Source organism: Vicugna pacos, chromosome 27 (genome assembly GCF_048564905.1).
Source record: "Vicugna pacos chromosome 27, VicPac4, whole genome shotgun sequence".
In the NCBI taxonomy this organism is placed as follows: Eukaryota; Metazoa; Chordata; class Mammalia; order Artiodactyla; family Camelidae; genus Vicugna; species Vicugna pacos.
The window spans coordinates 8,843,096-8,861,474 of record NC_133013.1 but is presented as its reverse complement, the minus strand read 5'-3'; the positions used below and the strand labels follow the sequence as shown (position 1 = coordinate 8,861,474).

Below are 18,379 nucleotides of genomic sequence, written 5' to 3'. Positions count from 1 at the left end.
GTGTTGTCAGTGTTTTTAATTTTTTCCATTCTAACAAGAATGTAAGTAGTATCTCCTTGCTGTTTAAATTTGCAGTTCCTTAATGATATGTGATATTGAGCATCTTTTCATATGCTTTAATATCATCTGTATAATCCTCTTTGGTGAGTTATATGTTCACATCTTTTGCTTATTGTTTGTTTGGGTTGTTTTCAAATGTTGAACCTTGCATATTTGGATAGATTCCCCTTGGTCCTGTTGTATAATTCTTTTTATACATTGTTGGATTTGATTAGTTAATATTCTGTTGAGGACTTTTGCATCTATGTTCATAAGAGATATTGGCCGATAATTTTCTTTTTTTTGTAATGCCTGTCTGGTTTTGGTATTGGGTTAGCCCTAGCCTCATAGAATGAGTTAGGAAGCATTCCCTCTGCTTCTGTCTTCTGGAAGAAATTGTAGAGTATTAGTATAATTTCTTAAATATTTGGTAGAATTCACCAGATAACCCTTCAGGTCCTGGTGCTTTCTGTTTCGGAAGGTTGTTTATTATTGATTCAATAATAGACAATCAGAATAGACCTCTGTCTGTTTCTTCTTGTGTGAGTTTTGGCAGATTGTATCTTTCAAGGAATTGATCTATCTCAATTATCAAATTACACATATTAATCATAGTTATTTTGAATTGCTGATCTGATGATTCCAACATTCCTGCTATATTTGACTCTGCTTTTGATGCTTGCTCTGTCTCTTCAAACTGTGTTTTTTGCCTTCTAGTATGCCTTTTAATTTTTGGTTGAAAGCCAGACATGATGTACTGGGTCTTAAGAAACTACAGCAAATAGGCCTTTTAATAATGTGATGTTGAGGTGTGGGGAGAGTGGAAGTACTCTCTAGTCCTGTGATTAGGTCTTAGTCTTCTAGTGAACCTGGGGCTTTGGACTGTGAACTTTCTAAGTGCTTCTCAGTCCCCCTCCCGGCCCCCTCCTCCCTACCCCCACTCCCACTCCAGTCTTTGGGTGGGACATGATCACTGGAGAGGGGTTAGAGTTGAGTATTTCCGTTTGCTCACATTAAAGTGAGGCTTTTTAGTTTTCTCAGGTCAGTTAGGCTCTGTTAAAACCCCTGTTAAGTTAGGCTCTAGTAAAATAGTTTGTCTTGAGGGAAGACCTTGTTAAGAATAGAATGTTGTGGTGTAATTCAGATGGCTATTTTTCCCCCTCTTCTTGCTGGAGCACAGGGGATTTTTTTCTCAGCTCTTTACTCTGAGAACCTGATAGAGGTCCTGGAGGTAAAACTCACAGAAGTGTAGGTACACCCCCCCCAAAGCAGAGCCCCCCCGGAGTTCTTAACTTTGATACATGTCTGCAGTGAGCCTCCAGCAACTCATCAGTTACATCAATCAGCTGTAGTGGTACTGTTTCCTGCGGAGGTTTCTGCTCAGGGCTCTGGTAATTTATGGTTCTCAGTATCTGCCTTTCTGTCTCCAGTTTGAGGAACAGAAGTTGCCCTGGGACCTCAGTTCTCTGAGGGATCTAAGAAGAGTTGTTGACTTTCAGTTTGTTCAGCTTTTTACTTGTTCTTAGAACAGAGTGGTAACTTCCATTAGCCTTACATGCTGGAGCGGAAACCAGAAGTCTCTTCTGGACTTTTAAATTCAACAATGAAATAAAGATATGTCTAAATATATGTCATATGAAAATTGTTCAGGTACTTGGGATTTTAAGTATAGAAGGTCTTTTAGAGATGGTGCAATCCAACCTTCTTAAATTCAGAAAATTATGAGTCTCAGATTTGACACAAAATCAGGAAAGCTGGTTGGATTAAAACAAAATGTGTCTCAGTTTATAGAGGCACTGAATTTTGTTGGTTAGCCTTTTAGTCTCATTCTTTTTCTTTATCGTGATTGCAATACTGGAGTTAAATGACAATTTAAAAATAAAATTTATTTATTTTGCCTACTACTGAAATAGTTTTATGAATACTGACATGTTAAAAAAAACTTAAATTTCATAATATTTAAAATAAAATGAAATGAAACATTTAATATGTTTCAAGTATAAAAATTTATAAGCCTGTTTCAAAACAAAGATTCAGATTTATAGAAGGAATTCTTCATAATCGAAGTATGGTGACTGCATAAATTCTGACTCTCCAAATGTAATTTCCCTAAAAATCAGTACAGACGAGTAAGAAGAATAAAAATTACATAAAATTTACAACCTTGGCACAACTAGAAGGCAAAGAATTTTAAATTCACGTTACCTCCAAGTAGAAAATTATAGCCAAGTCACAGTATGCTGCTCCTAGAATTTCTGTGCAAGTCTTTGAAGTGAGCAAGCATACGTCAGGAAAAAGTATGTTTTGGAAAGGAAAAGAGGAGACCTTGTAGCTGTCTTAAGATTGTTTTGAAATCACTACCAGTAAGAGGAAGTCTACTTTATGTCCAAAAATTCTGAAAAATATTCTTTGTGGATCAGAACCAACCACGGGTAAAAGAAAGAACTTAAAATGTATGTGGTGCTAAAGAAAGTATGTAGTCTTGAAAAGGCAGCCGTTTGAAGAAGAGATTAAAAAGGAAATCGAAAGTTCTCTTTGGAAAATGCTAGTTGAATGGAAAAGAGAAGATATATATTTATATATAAATTCTTTAAGACGAATATTCAAAAATCTCCCCACTGCCAGTCCCCCCCGCAAAAGCCTTCCATTAAAGAGGCCATACTTAACTCTTAAAAGGAGAGGTGCTCTTGAACTAAGAGTATTTTAAAGCATCTTTACTGCCTGTTCTTTCCATAGAAATTCAGTGATGTGAGCGATCTTTTCCAATGCAAATTATTATAAAGAAGGAAACAATAATATTTACAGCTATTTAGATAATGAAATTGTTCCCCCAAACAATGAAAAAGTAGGCAAAACTGTTATATGACTCTGCAAGCAGAAGTAGATTTCCTTAAACAGATATTTTGGAATGTTACAAAAAAAATCATAATGCAGAATTTTGAAACACTAAGAACAAAAATGGATTTTTTAAAAAGCATAGATGAAACAAAGTGATTGAACTCTTGAGCTCCAAAAAGAAAAAGAAAAAATAAAGTCATATCAAAACAAAGACTAAATTACAAAGTGACCAAGGAATAATAGATTCAAATGAGACCTTAATATTAATTGAAGGAGGGCAGGGAAGCAACTCAATGAAAGACAATGAGATAAGTAATTTCAAAGGGATAGAGAGAAGGTGGTTGAAAAGGGAGATAGATGAAGAAGATCCAGCTATGTATAATTGTGGTCCCTGAAGAAGAAAAACAAAACCATAGAACCAGAAACCAGTATTTAAACTATAATTGAAGAGAAGTTTTCATAGAATAAGAGAAAGTAAGATGCCAAGGTTTTAGGTAGACCTGCAGAAATCAACTTTGATACATATCCTACTGAAACTGTTAGATTTTGAGATAAGGAAAAAATCCTTAGGGCTTCTAGGCATAAAACAACAACAAATCTGTAAGTGCAGAGAATTAGACTGCCATCAAATTTTGCAAAATCAAGATACAAAGCAAAGCAGGAGTAGAGCAGCATTTTCAAAAATTGCAAGGAAAAACTCTGAAGCCAGGATTTTGTTTGCAGTCTAGCTGTATTCAAGTACAAAGGTTATAAAAACAAGTTTAAAACATAGTAGAGCTCAGGGAATTCTGTACTTATGACCTATTACTGTGCGGTCTAGTAGAGGATAAGCTTCATACAACTGGGAGATGCCTGGGGAAACTAAAGCAGAAAGACTCACGACCAACATTTAATATATTTGACTGTAGATTTGAGCCTAAAGCAACAATGGAGGCAAAGGTGGAAGAATAATATGTTATATGTTATTTATTATTTATTACTTTGCTTTGACGAAATAGAGATAATGCCACTGAGACACAGTAGAGAGGAGCGGGAAAGAGGAAAGTGTAGTAAGTACACTGGTAATTGTTTAGGTAACAGGTGGGAATTAAAGAATATCATTAAGATTTGGCAAACCAAATAATGAAAGGATAAGCATGAAAACAGGAAATCCTAGGGCATTTTAAAAAGCTGTAACTGTAAAAGTAACCACTAGAACAAAACTGCTAATCTTTCCTAAAATTTTTTAAGATAAAAGAGCAAAGAAACATCATTGAGAGAGAGGGAAAATTAGGAAATACGCATAATATGTATAAATGCTAAATATTTATTAAAATATTAAAATGACAACGAAGTCTCTAAGCATTATCAGTCATATCAATAAATATAAATGGGACTAACTCTTTATTAAAAGAAACATTTTCAGTTTAGTTCACAAGCCTCAACTTTTGGCAGAAAGAGACATACCTAAAGTGGAATGATCAGAAAGACTAAAAGTAAAGAGATGGGAAAAGGTGTACCAGACAAATGGAAGCAATAAGAAAATGAGGTACAGTACTGATATTAGACAGTGCTGGATAGAAGACAAAAAGCATTAAATGGGACAAAGAGAGATACTTTTCAATGCTAAAAGCTGCAGTTACCTTGAAGATGTAAGAATTAGGGAATATTGATACACTAAATATTACCTTCATCAAGCAAAAATTGAGATACAAAGAAACATAAATGGAAACAAACTAATAGTAAGATACTTAAATACACTAATCTTAATGTGAGATAGATCAAATGGACAAAAAATAATTGTGAGGGTATACCAGATCTTAAGAGTATAATCAATAAAATTGACCTAAAGTGGTATGTTGAACATTACTCAGAAAATAGAGTATATAAGTGCACATAGAACATTCACCAAAATTGATGGTGTCTTACCTAACCAAAGAAACATCAGTAAATTCAATAAGAGAGAAATATTACAAACATATACTGATTACCATGTAGTAAAACTAGAAATTAATTTTGTTTGTTCATTTGTTAAGACCAATTCTAGCTTGGAATTTCTTTTTTTAAAAGTTTGATGCCAGTCTAACAACTTTTGGGTAAAAGAGGAACTACATAACTGAAATTACATGATTTCTAAAAAATAATATTGAAAATAGTATACATCAGTATTTTTGGAATGTATTTAATGTAGGAATCAGAAGAAAATTCATAGCTCTTAAATACTTTTATTAATGAAAGTATTTGCAAGTCTGTGAAGAAGTAAGCCCTCCTTTGCACTGCAGTTGGGAATGCAAATTTGTATAGTCATTTGGGGATGTGGTATTTGATAATATCCAACACAGTTATGTTTGCATTTATCCCTTGACCCAGTCCTTCGGGCTCTCAGCAAAAGAATTGTCTTTTGTTTCTAGTTGGTAGGTTTGTTTTTTCATAGTATGGATTAGCAATTTTAAAAGTACTTAAAGTATATTCTAAGATTGAGCAAATAAGTAAATATATTGTGGATAATGGGAGCTGGGTTTCTTACTGTCAGAGAAGGAAGTTACAGCTATGAACAGGGGAAGGCTAGAATAAACCCTATAGCATAGAATTGGAAGTATCATAAATTCTAGTATATATTTTGATAAAAATAGAAGCAGATACTGAAGTGTGTGTGTGTTGTCTATACGTATTCATATTTCCTAGTTCTGTCTGTTGAGAGGGCCTAGAAACAATGATACCCAAGTAACTTACATCTAGATCTTGGTTTCTAAATACAGTTATCTACTAAAAGGAATCAGAGCTCAGCTCTCTGGTGAAATGGCTGATTCTAGGGCTGAGACAGGGAAAGAACAGAAAGAGCCTGGAATATCCGACTGTGCCAGGAAGTTCAAGGAATATTGGGAACATGTCAGATGGACACAGGAAGTCAGTATAGTGGGTGAAGTAAAAGACAGTTTGATATGAATGGGTTATAACCTGTAGAATAAGGTAAGAATCCATGAGTTGATGCTGACATGAATGAAGGTATGAAGGAAAAGGAAAACTCACACAGTAAAATGCCAGCTAGTAAATGTAGATAGAAAGTTTAATGGAATTAGAAGATCTCCATTTGACAACCACCATAGTAATAATTTTTCAGGCAATAATCATCAATGGATGCTAAAATCAATTAAAGTTTGATAAGAAAACAGGATATTTACATGGAAATCTTCACAATATACTTACTAATTACGGAGGGAAATAGTAACTTTGCAGGGGAACAACCTGGCAGACACTACCTTAATCAATTTAACAATACTAATTGGAGGGCAAATAGGTATTACGTGGACTTTTCATGTGATGTATTGAGGATACAACGTCACTTAAAACTGCTCCTGCCAAAATACACAATCTGAGTATAATCAGAAAGAAACACCAGACAAAGCCAAATTGAGATATATAGTACAATATAAATGGCACATATTCTGCAGAAGTGCCAAGATCCTGAAAGATAAAGACCGAGGAAGTGTTTCAGATTAAAGATGATGCAATTAAATGCAAAATCTAATCCTAGATTGGATTCTGTGCTAGAGGCGGGGGGGACCTTTTTTCCCCTCTATAAAGAAAATTAGTGGGACACTTGAGAAATTTAAAGTTTATAGATTAGGTAATAGTGCTGTTTCCATGTTGGGTTTTTTTATTTTGATAATTTGTCTGTGTTTTTAAGATCATATTTAGGGGCCAAAGGACCTTAAAATCTGCAGCTTAGTCCGAAGGGTTCAGAAAAAAAGTGTATGTTTGGAGAGTGCAAATGTGTTTAAATATTAAAAGGTAATCTGATTGAAGGATATAGCTGTACGTAAATCAGTGAAATTAGAACACTCCCTTACACCATACACAAAGATAAACTTAAAATGGCTTAAAGATTTAAACATAAGATAAGACACTATAAACCTCTAGAAGAGACTATAGGCAGACCATTCTCTGGTAAATCATAGCACTGTTCTCCCAAGGCAGTCTACCAAGGTAATAGAAATAAAATTAAAAATAAACAAATGGGACCTAGTTAAACTTACAAGCTTTTGCATAGCAATGGAAACCATAAATAAAATGAAAAGACAGCCTACAGAATGGAAGAAAATATTTGCAAACAATGTGACTGACAGTGGCTTAATTTCCAGAATGTACAAACAGCTCATAAAAACAGTAGCAGAACAACAGACAACACAGTCCAAAAATGGGCAAGAGATGTAAACAACAGACACATGAAAAAATACTCAGTATCACTAATTATCAGAGAAATTTAAATCAAAACTACAGTGAGGTATCACCTCACACAGATCAGAATGGCCTTCATTAAAAAGTCCACAAACAGTAAATGCTGGAGAGGATGTGGAGAAAAGGAAGCCCTCCTGCACTGTTGGTGGGAATGTAAACTGGTGCAGCCACTATGGAAAACAGTATGGAGGTTCCTTAAAAAATTAAAAATAGACTTACTGTATGATTCAGCAAACCCACTCCTGGGCATATATCTGGAGAAAACTCCAATTTGAAAAGATACACGCACCCCAGTGTACATAACAGCACTATTTACAATAGCCAAGACATGGAAGCAACCTAAATGTCCATCAACAGATGACTGGATAAAGAAGTTGTGGTACATACACACAAAGACACACACAGACACACACACACACACAGACACACAATGGAATAGTACTCAACCATAAAAAGAATAAAATAATGCCATTTGCAGCAACATGGATAGACCTGGAGATCATCATACTAAGTGAAGTTAAGTCAGAAAGAGAAAGAAAAAATGTAAGATATCACTTATATGTGGAACCTAAAAAAAAAAAATAAAGGACACAAATGAACCTATTTACAAACCAGAGATGGACTCAGACATAGAAAACACTTATGCTTACTAAAGGGCAAAGGGGTGCGGAGGGATAAATTGGGAGTTCAGGATTTGTAGTAGTAACTACTACATTATATATATATATATGTGTGTGTGTGTGTGTATATGTATATATGTATGTATGTATGTATTATATAATAATATAATATAACTACTACTATATAAAATAGATAAACAGGTTCCTACTGTATAGCACAGGGAACTATGTTCAATACCTTATAATGGCCTGCAATGAAAAAGAAAATGAAAAGGAATGTGTGTGTGTGTATATATATATATATACACATATATGTGTGTATATATATATATACACATATATATATATATATGAATCACTATGTTATACACCAGAAATTAACACTTTGTAAATCGAATACTTCAATAAGTAAATAGTTTATTTTTAAATGCATATTTTAAAAATGAGATTTTTATTTTGCATCTATCATACTAGCAAAAGACTAGCAACATATGAAAAAATTATGAAATTGTTTAAAAGAGTACCTTAGAACTATACCATTTAACTTAGAGATATATGTATGAATGTGGGTAAATGAGGAAAACAAAATAGACTATTGCTAGAGTCCCAGTTTTGTAAAATGCTGTCAGGATCCCTTATATGTGTATATGATTATATGATCTTATACAAAAATGTGGAATGAAAAATCGTAAGTTGAAAATGTGGGTTAAGGGGTTTACGTTAGTTCAAGGGAAAATAGAAGGGCAAGCAAAATATGTTATATTTGATATATATATTTATATAAAATTATATATTTGTTTATATATCACTCTGGCAGGGATGTGGCAAATAATGCTGTAGTGTACAATAAGTAAAGCAGGAAATCTAATAAGATGATTATATAAATAATATACATGAGAGATTGTGTAACTTAAGGTGGTAGTGGTGTAGACAGAATTTGATAGATTTGCCATATGTTTTAGAGGTAGAGTTAACACAATTTTGCTGAATAATTGGGTGAGTAGATTATTGTGATAAGAAGGATCAGGGATAACTCATAGATATTATTTGATTTTGTTCGAATGGATGACAGTACCTTTTGCTGAAATGGAGAAGACTGTGGAAGGAGCATATTTGTTCCTTTTAAAATCATGAAGCTGGATGCAGTTACCTGACAAGATCTGTGAAAGTGAAGAGAAGGAAACTCAGGTCTAAAGCTCACAGGCACTTCAATAAGTAGAGGTTGAGCAGAGGAAAAGGATAGAATGCTGGAGGCTGAGACGAAGGAGTCCCTGAAACTAGAAGGAAAACCAGGACAGTGTTGTGTCATAAACACCTGGGGAAAAAAATGTTCAAGGAGTGAGAACATAGTCAACTTTGTAAAATGCTGCTGAGCTATTATATAGTAGAATAAGAAAGAAAAAATGACCATTGACTTTAATCACAAATTGGAGGCACTAATAATGATATTGACAAGTCTTAGTGGAATGTGGGGACTGGAAGTCTGATTGCAGTAGTTGAGGAGAGAATAGGTGGTAAGAAATTGGAAACAACAACTATAGGTGTTTCTTTCAAACAGTTTTACTCTGAAGTAAAGCAGAAAAAGGGGTGAAGAAAAGGGATGGAAACTGGGGAGGCAACGTGCAGTTAAAGGAAGTGTTAGAGCATGTTTATAAGCTTTGGTCTTTGATCTGATAGAGAGGAAGGAAATGATGGGGAAGAGAGTAAAACATGTGGAAAGGAGTAGGAACAGAAATGTCAGTAATAACAGCAGAGAAGGCACAGTGTGGAACAGTATAGATGAAGCATTTGAATTGATAGATTTGGTAATGGGAAGTGAGATTGTTGCTGCTTATTTCTCAGTGGTTTGAGGCAAGGTTATCAGCAGAGAGTGGATTTGAGGGAGAGAAGGTAGTTGACCTGGAAAATGGGCTAATAAGACAAATCAGCCAAGTTAAACTGCCAGGCATTTAAGTGTTCAGATTTATGCTCATCAGTTTAGAAACTCCAGCAGGGTATGCGTGGGTGTGCACACTTGTGTTCCCAGTAGTTACCAGCTACTTGCATAGAGATACAGAGATAAATGGTTATATGAATAGAGGAGTCAGTCCCTGGTTGGGGCTGTGCCAGGCAAGTAAGTTAATGACAGAAGGCTAAAGGAGTTATGTGATTTTGCAAGGAAGTGAAAATAGTGATGGAGCATGGAATCTAAAGAGGGAAGAAAGGGCATGCGAATGTGTAGATGGTAACAGAGTGATGAGGTAAATGGAGGACTTGATGAAGATTTAAGAAATTTCTGGAGAGAATACAAAATAGGAAAGCTGGATAGGAGGTAGTCAAAGTGGAATGCATGAAATTGAGATTTTGGAGTTGATAATGATTATTGGTGATGGCAGAGTTAAGGACTTGATATCTGGTGGCAGTTGATCATTTTGGAGGTTGAGAGGTAAAGGAACTGAGGAGCTGAGAGGCTGAGGTATTTGCACTAGTTTTTTATGCAGATGCTGAAGTCACCAGAGAAAAGAACAGGGTTAGAAGGAGAAGTAGTTAGGTGATAATTACCAGTGCACGAGGGAGAGTGACCAGGGGGTCACCACAAGGAGAGTTATTGGGTGGTATAAATTTCATGGCTGAAGCTTCAAAACAGCTGGGGTTTTTAGAGGAGGAGAAAGAAAAATTAATTGGAGAAGAGAACGGGGAGCTAAAAAGACATATCTTCCAGGCTCTTGAGTGCAGGAGGTATGATATTTTAAAACAAATAAAAATCAGTCTCTATTTGAGAGGACTTCAGTGATAGAGTTCTCTTTGAGAAAGAAATATTTAAAGAATTTGAGAACACTTGGGACTTTGCTTATCCTAGACTGTGAATTTCAGTGGGTACAATAGAAGGGCTTGGGAAGAAGGGAGAGGTACAGGTTAGCTGAGTGGATGTAGGTAGTCTGTATTCAAGTACTACTGATGCCTTTAATAAAATACACTTTTTTTATTGTCTAGGTTACTTTTACAAAGAGAAAGTTCGGATTAATGAAGAAAGCCTATGAACTTAGTGTGCTGTGTGACTGTGAAATAGCACTCATCATTTTCAACAGCTCTAACAAGCTGTTTCAGTATGCCAGCACTGATATGGACAAAGTTCTTCTCAAGTATACAGAATATAATGAACCTCATGAAAGCAGAACCAACTTGGATATCGTTGAGGTAACACATATCTCTAGTAATGCCTGAATTGCAGATAATAATTAAATATTCGTTTAATAACTTTAACGGAAAGATTGCTTTTTATATCCAAAGTATGAATCAGTTATAGATACATCTTTTCTCTGAGTTGTTTCTTAGAAGGATCTAATTATTGCTGTATGATGACCCACTTATGTTTAAATATATCCTAATCATTGAGGAAAAATAAATGAGGTGGTTTTATAAAAACACTAGTATAGTCTAACATTTTGTTCATGATTACTTATTTTATATGAGTTTTTAAATTCGTAAGAAACTATGTCACTTTGGAAAGTGTGCAGTTTTAGTTAAAATATGTCTTGATGTCATCACTTTAAACATGAAAGAAGTAGAAGAAAATGATGTAAATATTATTTCTGTTTTATTAATAGTGTTTACTTGTGGGAGGAGGATGGTCTCATTTTCTTTCTTTCTTTTTTTAATATCTGTTGACCTTCAGTATCTCTCATAGTTCTACCAACCTAAGTAAGTGAAAATAAAAGGAAATTTTTTGAAATGATTTTGATCTGTTGAGAAAGTGTTTTAAAACAAAACCTTCAAAAAAGAGATCCAGTATGCTTTTGTCTTTTAATTCTTTCCTGTTGCAAAATCTTCTTATAGAAATTAACTTTCTATGTATATTTCTGATAGCATTTTAAATTAGTTTCATAGTCATTCATCTTTTTTGTTTATATATAGAGGTTTTTAAAATTTTTATTCAAAACAGGAATTTTTTTCCCCACTGTTTCACAAGACATATACTTTGGCTTAGTTTTGTAATATTAGAAAACTGCTTCAGTAAATTAGGTATTTCTTTGGCTTAAGTCCTGAAACCATGTGAACTGATGCAAACCTAACTATAAAAGAAGAAATGAAGTCCCAACTTAGATTTTATTTGAGAAATTAAAATTAAGATAGAGGAAGAAATTTTATTTCATTGTGTAGGATTCTAACTTATTTGCTTCCACAGATTATGTTATAGTTCTGAAAATACATTTTTAAATTCCCCTATGTTTTTCTGCCTTAGATTCCTTTTTGGGTAGTAATTGATTGCTACTGCAAAAAAATTTTTCTCATGCTTATATTTAAAAACAATATTTATTTTTTAGCAATTAATCAATTGTTTGAAATGAAAAGTAAAATATAGTGTAATTACAGCTATGACTCATTTCTGTTGCTTGATTTGCCCACTGTTTTATTTAAGTGGTTTGCTGCCTTGAACCTCCTCTGAAGTGTATATGAAGCTTTTGACCCGCTTTTGTTGATAAATTAAATTCCATGCTTACATGTTTAGCCAGATTCTTTACCACAGTAATGTTTTTATCAATTGTAAATTATTTTAAATCATTGAACTTTTTGGGGTATATCTTATCACTTATGTGCAATATAAACTATTTAGTACACTGTTTCCCTGTTATATATCCTTATGCATTTTGAATCATCATTTTGTAAACTAGGAAATCTTCATTTGGTTAAGCTTCATACGAGACTACATAACTGAATTTCCTTGAAACAGAGAGTATCCCTAGTGTTTAGTTTAAAATGACATCTTGTTTTAAAAAATCTCTGTGTCTTATCAAAAGCTCCACTGCCTTAAGTCAAACAAAGAAATAGAGTTGACTTTAATGGTGTCAACAAATAGGTATTCAAGCTAGTTTCATTGTAGAAGGCAACCTCCTCCTTAACCCTAACTACTCTGCTTTTTTATTGCAGCAGTTGTTGTTCTTGGCCCCTGGGAGTTGAGGGTGCTTCACACTGCCTAAAGCTTACTTCCTTAGAGAATATGGAGAATATAGTGTGATTGAATCCTCACAGAATTTTCAAACTACCTCAGTCTTCACCTGTGTTGTGGTCAGCAATCGAAGTGTAAGAGAGTAAATCCCAAACATCTTTTAGCAGTCCTCCTATATTACAGTTTGCTTCAGTATGAAGGAAAAGTTTTGCAGGTCAATTATCAATTAGCATTTTGATGTTTTATTTTTTTAATTGGATTTCTTAGTTATAAGTGAACATGAATCTTACCAATAACCCTTTATGAAGTTCTGAATTATATAAATATAGTAGGCAGAAGACACATTGGATTATAAGGGATTTAATTTGTTGTGGTAGGATAAAATTATAAGGCTTAATTCACCTTTCTTGTAAATGTGTCACTGAGTTAATTTTCACTCTTAGACAATACTGGTTTCCCTTGTAAGATATTCTTTTTCCACATATAAAGGTGATGCAGCTACATCCTCGCTAGTAGTGCATACACACCTTAGTTCTTTTTATCAGTGATGGTAATGGATTTATACTAATGAAGCTACCAAGATTGTTGTGAACCAAACTAAGTTAACAGAATAAGAGTAATAACAAATATTTACATAGACCTTCCTGTGGGCCACTTTCTAAGTGCTTTACAAATATCTCATTTAAGGATATTTTTAGAATGCCATTATAAATATTTTTTTCCTTTTTCACGTAGTTTCCTTTAAAACAGTTGTAGTAATTGGAAGCAAACTTTTTGATGTCCCTTTGTTCATTTGACAGAAATATTTTAGGGGTTCCTGTGTGCCATACACTTGGCAAAATGATGTTAGAGATTTCTAATTCAAGCCACAAGACTTTTTCTACCTACAGTTTTGTATACCATTGAGATACACTTTTACCAACTGAAGATTTTATATCTATAAAATTTTAACACATTGTTGATATTCTGGACTCTTTGGTCTTCTCATGTGGCTGTGCACATCAGCAATAAATGGAACAAGCTATAAGTCATCTACTTTAGAGTATTTCCTTATGTAATGTGATCAGCAGTGAAACTAACTGAAAACTTTGTTGAACAACTTACAGATAAGGCCTCTAACCTGAATTCACCTATTTCCTGTTGTATATATGTTAGTCTTTAAAATCAGCAGGGTTTTACTTTCCCCATATTACTAAAATATCCTTTGACAGAGTCTTGAATATATTCAAATGGAGTCCTCTGTAGATGTATTTCTGATCTGTTGTATCCTAAACACAGGCCCTTTGGGGATGTACCATGAAGAGAAGAAAGATGCGTGCCCTGTAATGTTAACGACTCCTGCATAGTCTACAGCATAAGGATGCACATGCATTATCCCTCTGGGAGTAGATCTAGTATGTTCTCTGAGAGCACTATAGAATAAATATAATATAGTAAAAGTCGAAGTAGCTGGTATTTGAATATTGTGATGATAAACAGAGAGGAAGACATGATGCTTACATTTATCTACCTTTCAATTTTTAAACACAGGTGTTAGAAACCCATCTACAGAATGGTGTTCTGTCTTTGCTTTTCCTTGTTTCATATTATTTATATTTTAAAACGAGTCTCTTAAAATTTTAATCAGTTTAAATGTTTTAATTACAGTTAATACAAATTATTTCTATATAGCTTTGTTTTTTTAAGGTATTTTACATTAAAGTCTGTTTTAAGGTAGTTTAAATTAAAGTCTCCAGTGTCTTGTGGTTGGTATGGACCTCCTGTGTTGAGAAAGCTAAACACATGAAAATGGAAACTTACACATTAGGAGATTGTCATTGAGATAAACTTTATAAGAGACTTCATAACTGGATTTCTTTGAAATAGAGAGTATCACTGCTGTATTTAAAATGATATCTTATTTGAAATGTTTGCATACTGCTTTTCAGGAATATCTTCTGTACAAAAAATGAGTTTTACTACCTTATTTCCTATAGTTCATTAGGAGACATCAAAGATACATGTATTTTTTCATGTTGGTAAGCACTGACACAAAAACAGGTGGCAGACTTTTGATTGGTCCTACAAAAAGTAGTCATTTAATTGAAATGTACAAAGAAAATGTTATAACTCCCAAATTTTCTTTTCAGTAAGCTAAGATTTAAAAACTTGTGAACTGTATTATGTAATTTTTTAAGACCATTAGATATCTCCTAGAGTATTAGAAACTAGAAATGAAAATCACCAATATGATTAGTCACCATTGTTGATACAGATGTGTATATACATTGAATTTATACTAAATAAAATCCTAGAACCAATAGAAGGTTTTGGCATCAAATGAAAGTTATGCTAAAGGCATGAAAAGAGAATTTTAGCATCTGCTACACAAAAAAACGCCTAAGATTACTTTTGTACTCACTTTTTTCTTTCATGTTGCAATAGTACTTGAAATATTAAATATTTCTACTCATAATATTTAAAATAGCTGTGACTTGGTGGCTTTGGAGAATATTCAGTAAATATCTTATGTGGTAATTTAGATCATTATGCTGTCGTTTAAGGATGTAAATACAGGGGCCATTTATCTCTCTTATTAACACCTTGTGAACTGTTCCCAAATAGAGGTATTTTCTTCACCACAGGAATACTGCAGTACTTAAAAATTTTTTTAACGTGCATTATCTCATTTGATCTTCATATTTAAGATAAGCTTTTTCAGAAGCAGAAACTGAGACTACAGTTAAATAACTTTCCCAGAGTCATGTAGCAATTTAGTGTCAGAACAGGGATTAGAACCTGGATCTTTGACATTATCCCCTTCCTTTGCTCCCCAGTTTACCAAATCCATCAGTGCTCTGGAACATTTTATCATAAATGGATAAGATTTTATACATATACCGGTCATGTATAACACATAGCAAACATGAACAAGTTTTCCTCAATAATAAACAGAAAATGAATGAGGATAATTGCAATAAGAATAATATATAATATTTATCAAGTATTTAATATGACCTGGTAATTCTTCCAAGGGCTTTTACTTATATTATCTTATTGAATCCCTCTAATTGTCCCCATTTCACAGTTGAGGAAGTTGAGGCACAGTGATAAATGAAATAAGACTGATAATTTAGATTCTAAAGGGAGAGAAAATCTGCTTTTTTGAGTCTTAATAGTTGTTCCCTGCTCTCAAATTACAATGGAATTTGAAAATAACATCTTAAAGAAAGGAAGATAGGGAATCAATATAAGATGCATCTATCAATTATTTAAAAAACAGCTGGTAGTAAAAGTGATCATGCTAAGGAGTACGTTATTTAAAATCAGTTCGTTCTCAGAGTGTGGTGCCCTGACCAGAAACATTATTAGCATCACTCGAGAACTTGTTACTGATCTTAAGTTCTTGGGCCCCATCTCAGACCTGCTGAATCAGAACCTTTTGAGATGAGGTCTAAGCAATCTTGTATTAACTTGAGTTAACTTGTCCTAAGTGCAGGGAAACTAAAAGCTTCACGTTAACAATGCAGTCTCTTGGCAGTACTTATCCGGCTTTTTCCTAAGAGTATCTGTCCTCTGAAATAATTTCAAGCAGTGAGCAACCACAAATTGTAACTTTTAAGACCTTCTAAAGAGCAATTGAAGATAGTATGCTGATATTGGTGTGAATTGCAAACTAGGGAACACGTTTTTGATGGGTAACCTTTTGATTCCGTTCTGTGTAGTTACATGTACTTCTTTGAGTGTGTTTAAGGGGGCTGGTGGGAATGTGTGGGGAGATGGACTCCAGTTCCTCAGTTGAGCAAAAAAGAAAGATAAATGACTTTTGTCTCCTGAGATCAACTAGTTATAGAACTGGAGGCGTGACTGTGTTTAGGTTTTCTGACAGTATTAAGTCCTCACAGAGCCTTTTTGAGCCAGTCAGTTTTTTTCTCCCCATGTTACAGATGAGGAATGGAACAGACAGGGAGTGTTTAAGAGGCTTGCCTAATGTTTTACAGGGCTGCAGTGGAGCGGCAGGGAAAGGGAAAAAATAATGAAACACCTGAAGACAAGACAAAGCTTCCCTCCACCTCCAGCCCCCTGCCTTGCTCTTTTATTCCTAACAGAGCCTGAAGCAGCAGGATGGTGATTCACAGGGTGAGGCACGCAATCCTCATGGCTCTCCTCCTCTTCCCACATGTCCTGCACCATCACCTCACACAGCAGTCACCATAGCTCTTGCAATTTCAGTTTTACTATTTTCATTTTACTGTGTATTTGAATATTATTATTTATCATACAATATTGATTTTCATTTATGTGCTTTCTATAAGGAACAATGCATCTCTACATGTGCTTTTTATTTTCTTGAGGTCAGGTTTTTCTCCATCAGAGATTGATGGTGTTGATTTATAAACAGGAGTTCATAGATAAAAAGGATGATACATGTATCGCTTTATAATATAGCTCACATTTCTGTAATGCATTTCTTGTGGTTATTGACGAATACCTTTGTGTCCTTTTTATGTCCCTGTGTGTCATGGATTGAATGTTTAGTACTTAGATAAGTTGTTCTTTTTTCTCTAGAAGTTCTTTGATACATTTACCAAATTTTTGACCAGTGGAAGAAGGAGAATTGGGAGACTGGTCAGAGAAAATGTTCTCTAGATGTGACACCATCACCTGAGTCCTTTAAAGGATAGGGTTGGTGAGGGAAAAGGGGTTAAAAGAAAGGGTGTTGTAGGTTAGGGGGGCAACTTCTGTGGAAAGGAAGAAATGAGACATAGCACAAATATTGTATGGAGTTAAAATCAGCTAAGTATAGCTGTAGTGTAGTGTGAAGAGTGGAAATAGCGAAGACCTAAGAAGTAAACCAGATTCTGAAGAGATGTGTAATGCCCTTGACTTTCTCCTGAAGCTTTGGGTAGCTATTGAAGGAGCCTAATAGAACAGCTGCTTGAGTTTTACTGACTATTCTGCACTCCCCAAGCTATTAATTCTATTAGAATTGCATTGTAACCTTCTTGATTGGGGTTAAAGAGAAAGGGAAGAGAATAGGGTAAAAGTATTTAATATAATGCATTATTTCTTCACTTTTAAATTTATTGCACTGATACTTATCATACTATGTATGAGGCATTGTATTAGACACTGGGAATATGGTGGTAGCTAGCCATGTCTTCTGTTTTCCTAAGAAGATGACATGTTGGCTATTACATTACCTTACCTCAGAAGTCTGTTTGTTAGATACATTTCAGTATGGAATCAAGATGCTTGGAATCCCAAGATTTTGATGTTTTCCACCAGATGTTAACCATTCAGCATATAAATGTTAAACTACTACTAGAGTTGGAAGCTCATTTAGAACAAAAAATGAGGGTATTTACCGTATTTAACAATGTTCTGGGTATGCCTGAAAAGTGAGATATATCTATAGTGATATTTCAGTTTTCTTATATAAAGGTAGCTAATGAAGACATGCATTTTTTTTTAACCAGGCCATTCAGACACATACTTTAAAATTAAGGAGATAGTTACAGTTTTTATATTTATTTTGAAGTTATTTTTATAGCTCAGTCCTGGGAGAAACTGTTTAGGGATCTGGAGTGTCTAAAGAGAGAGATCTTCTTGGCATTTGTCATAACTCTACTTTTTAATTTATAGTTATACAATCAGTGCTGTACATGTAAACAATTCCGAATGGTAGTATGAACTACTTATATTTTGGAAAAGTAAATATACCTTATAATTATCTAGGGTTTTGTTTGATGGGTTG

General features: G+C 34.1%; 1 protein-coding gene across 6 annotated transcripts in view; it reads left to right on the top strand.

Annotated features, from left to right (window-relative positions):
- Positions 1-18,379, top strand: part of MEF2A (myocyte enhancer factor 2A) — a 121,998-nt gene that overhangs the window by 57,594 nt on the left and 46,025 nt on the right. For 5 of the 6 annotated variants that reach the window (XM_072950702.1, XM_072950698.1, XM_072950697.1 and 2 more), the window contains one exon: positions 10,689-10,892. In XM_072950702.1, the coding sequence (XP_072806803.1) occupies positions 10,689-10,892 (204 nt within the window). Of the gene's footprint in view, positions 1-10,688; positions 10,893-16,690; positions 16,762-18,379 lie in introns of those variants that run through there. The other variant, XM_072950701.1, reaches the window with a different exon arrangement.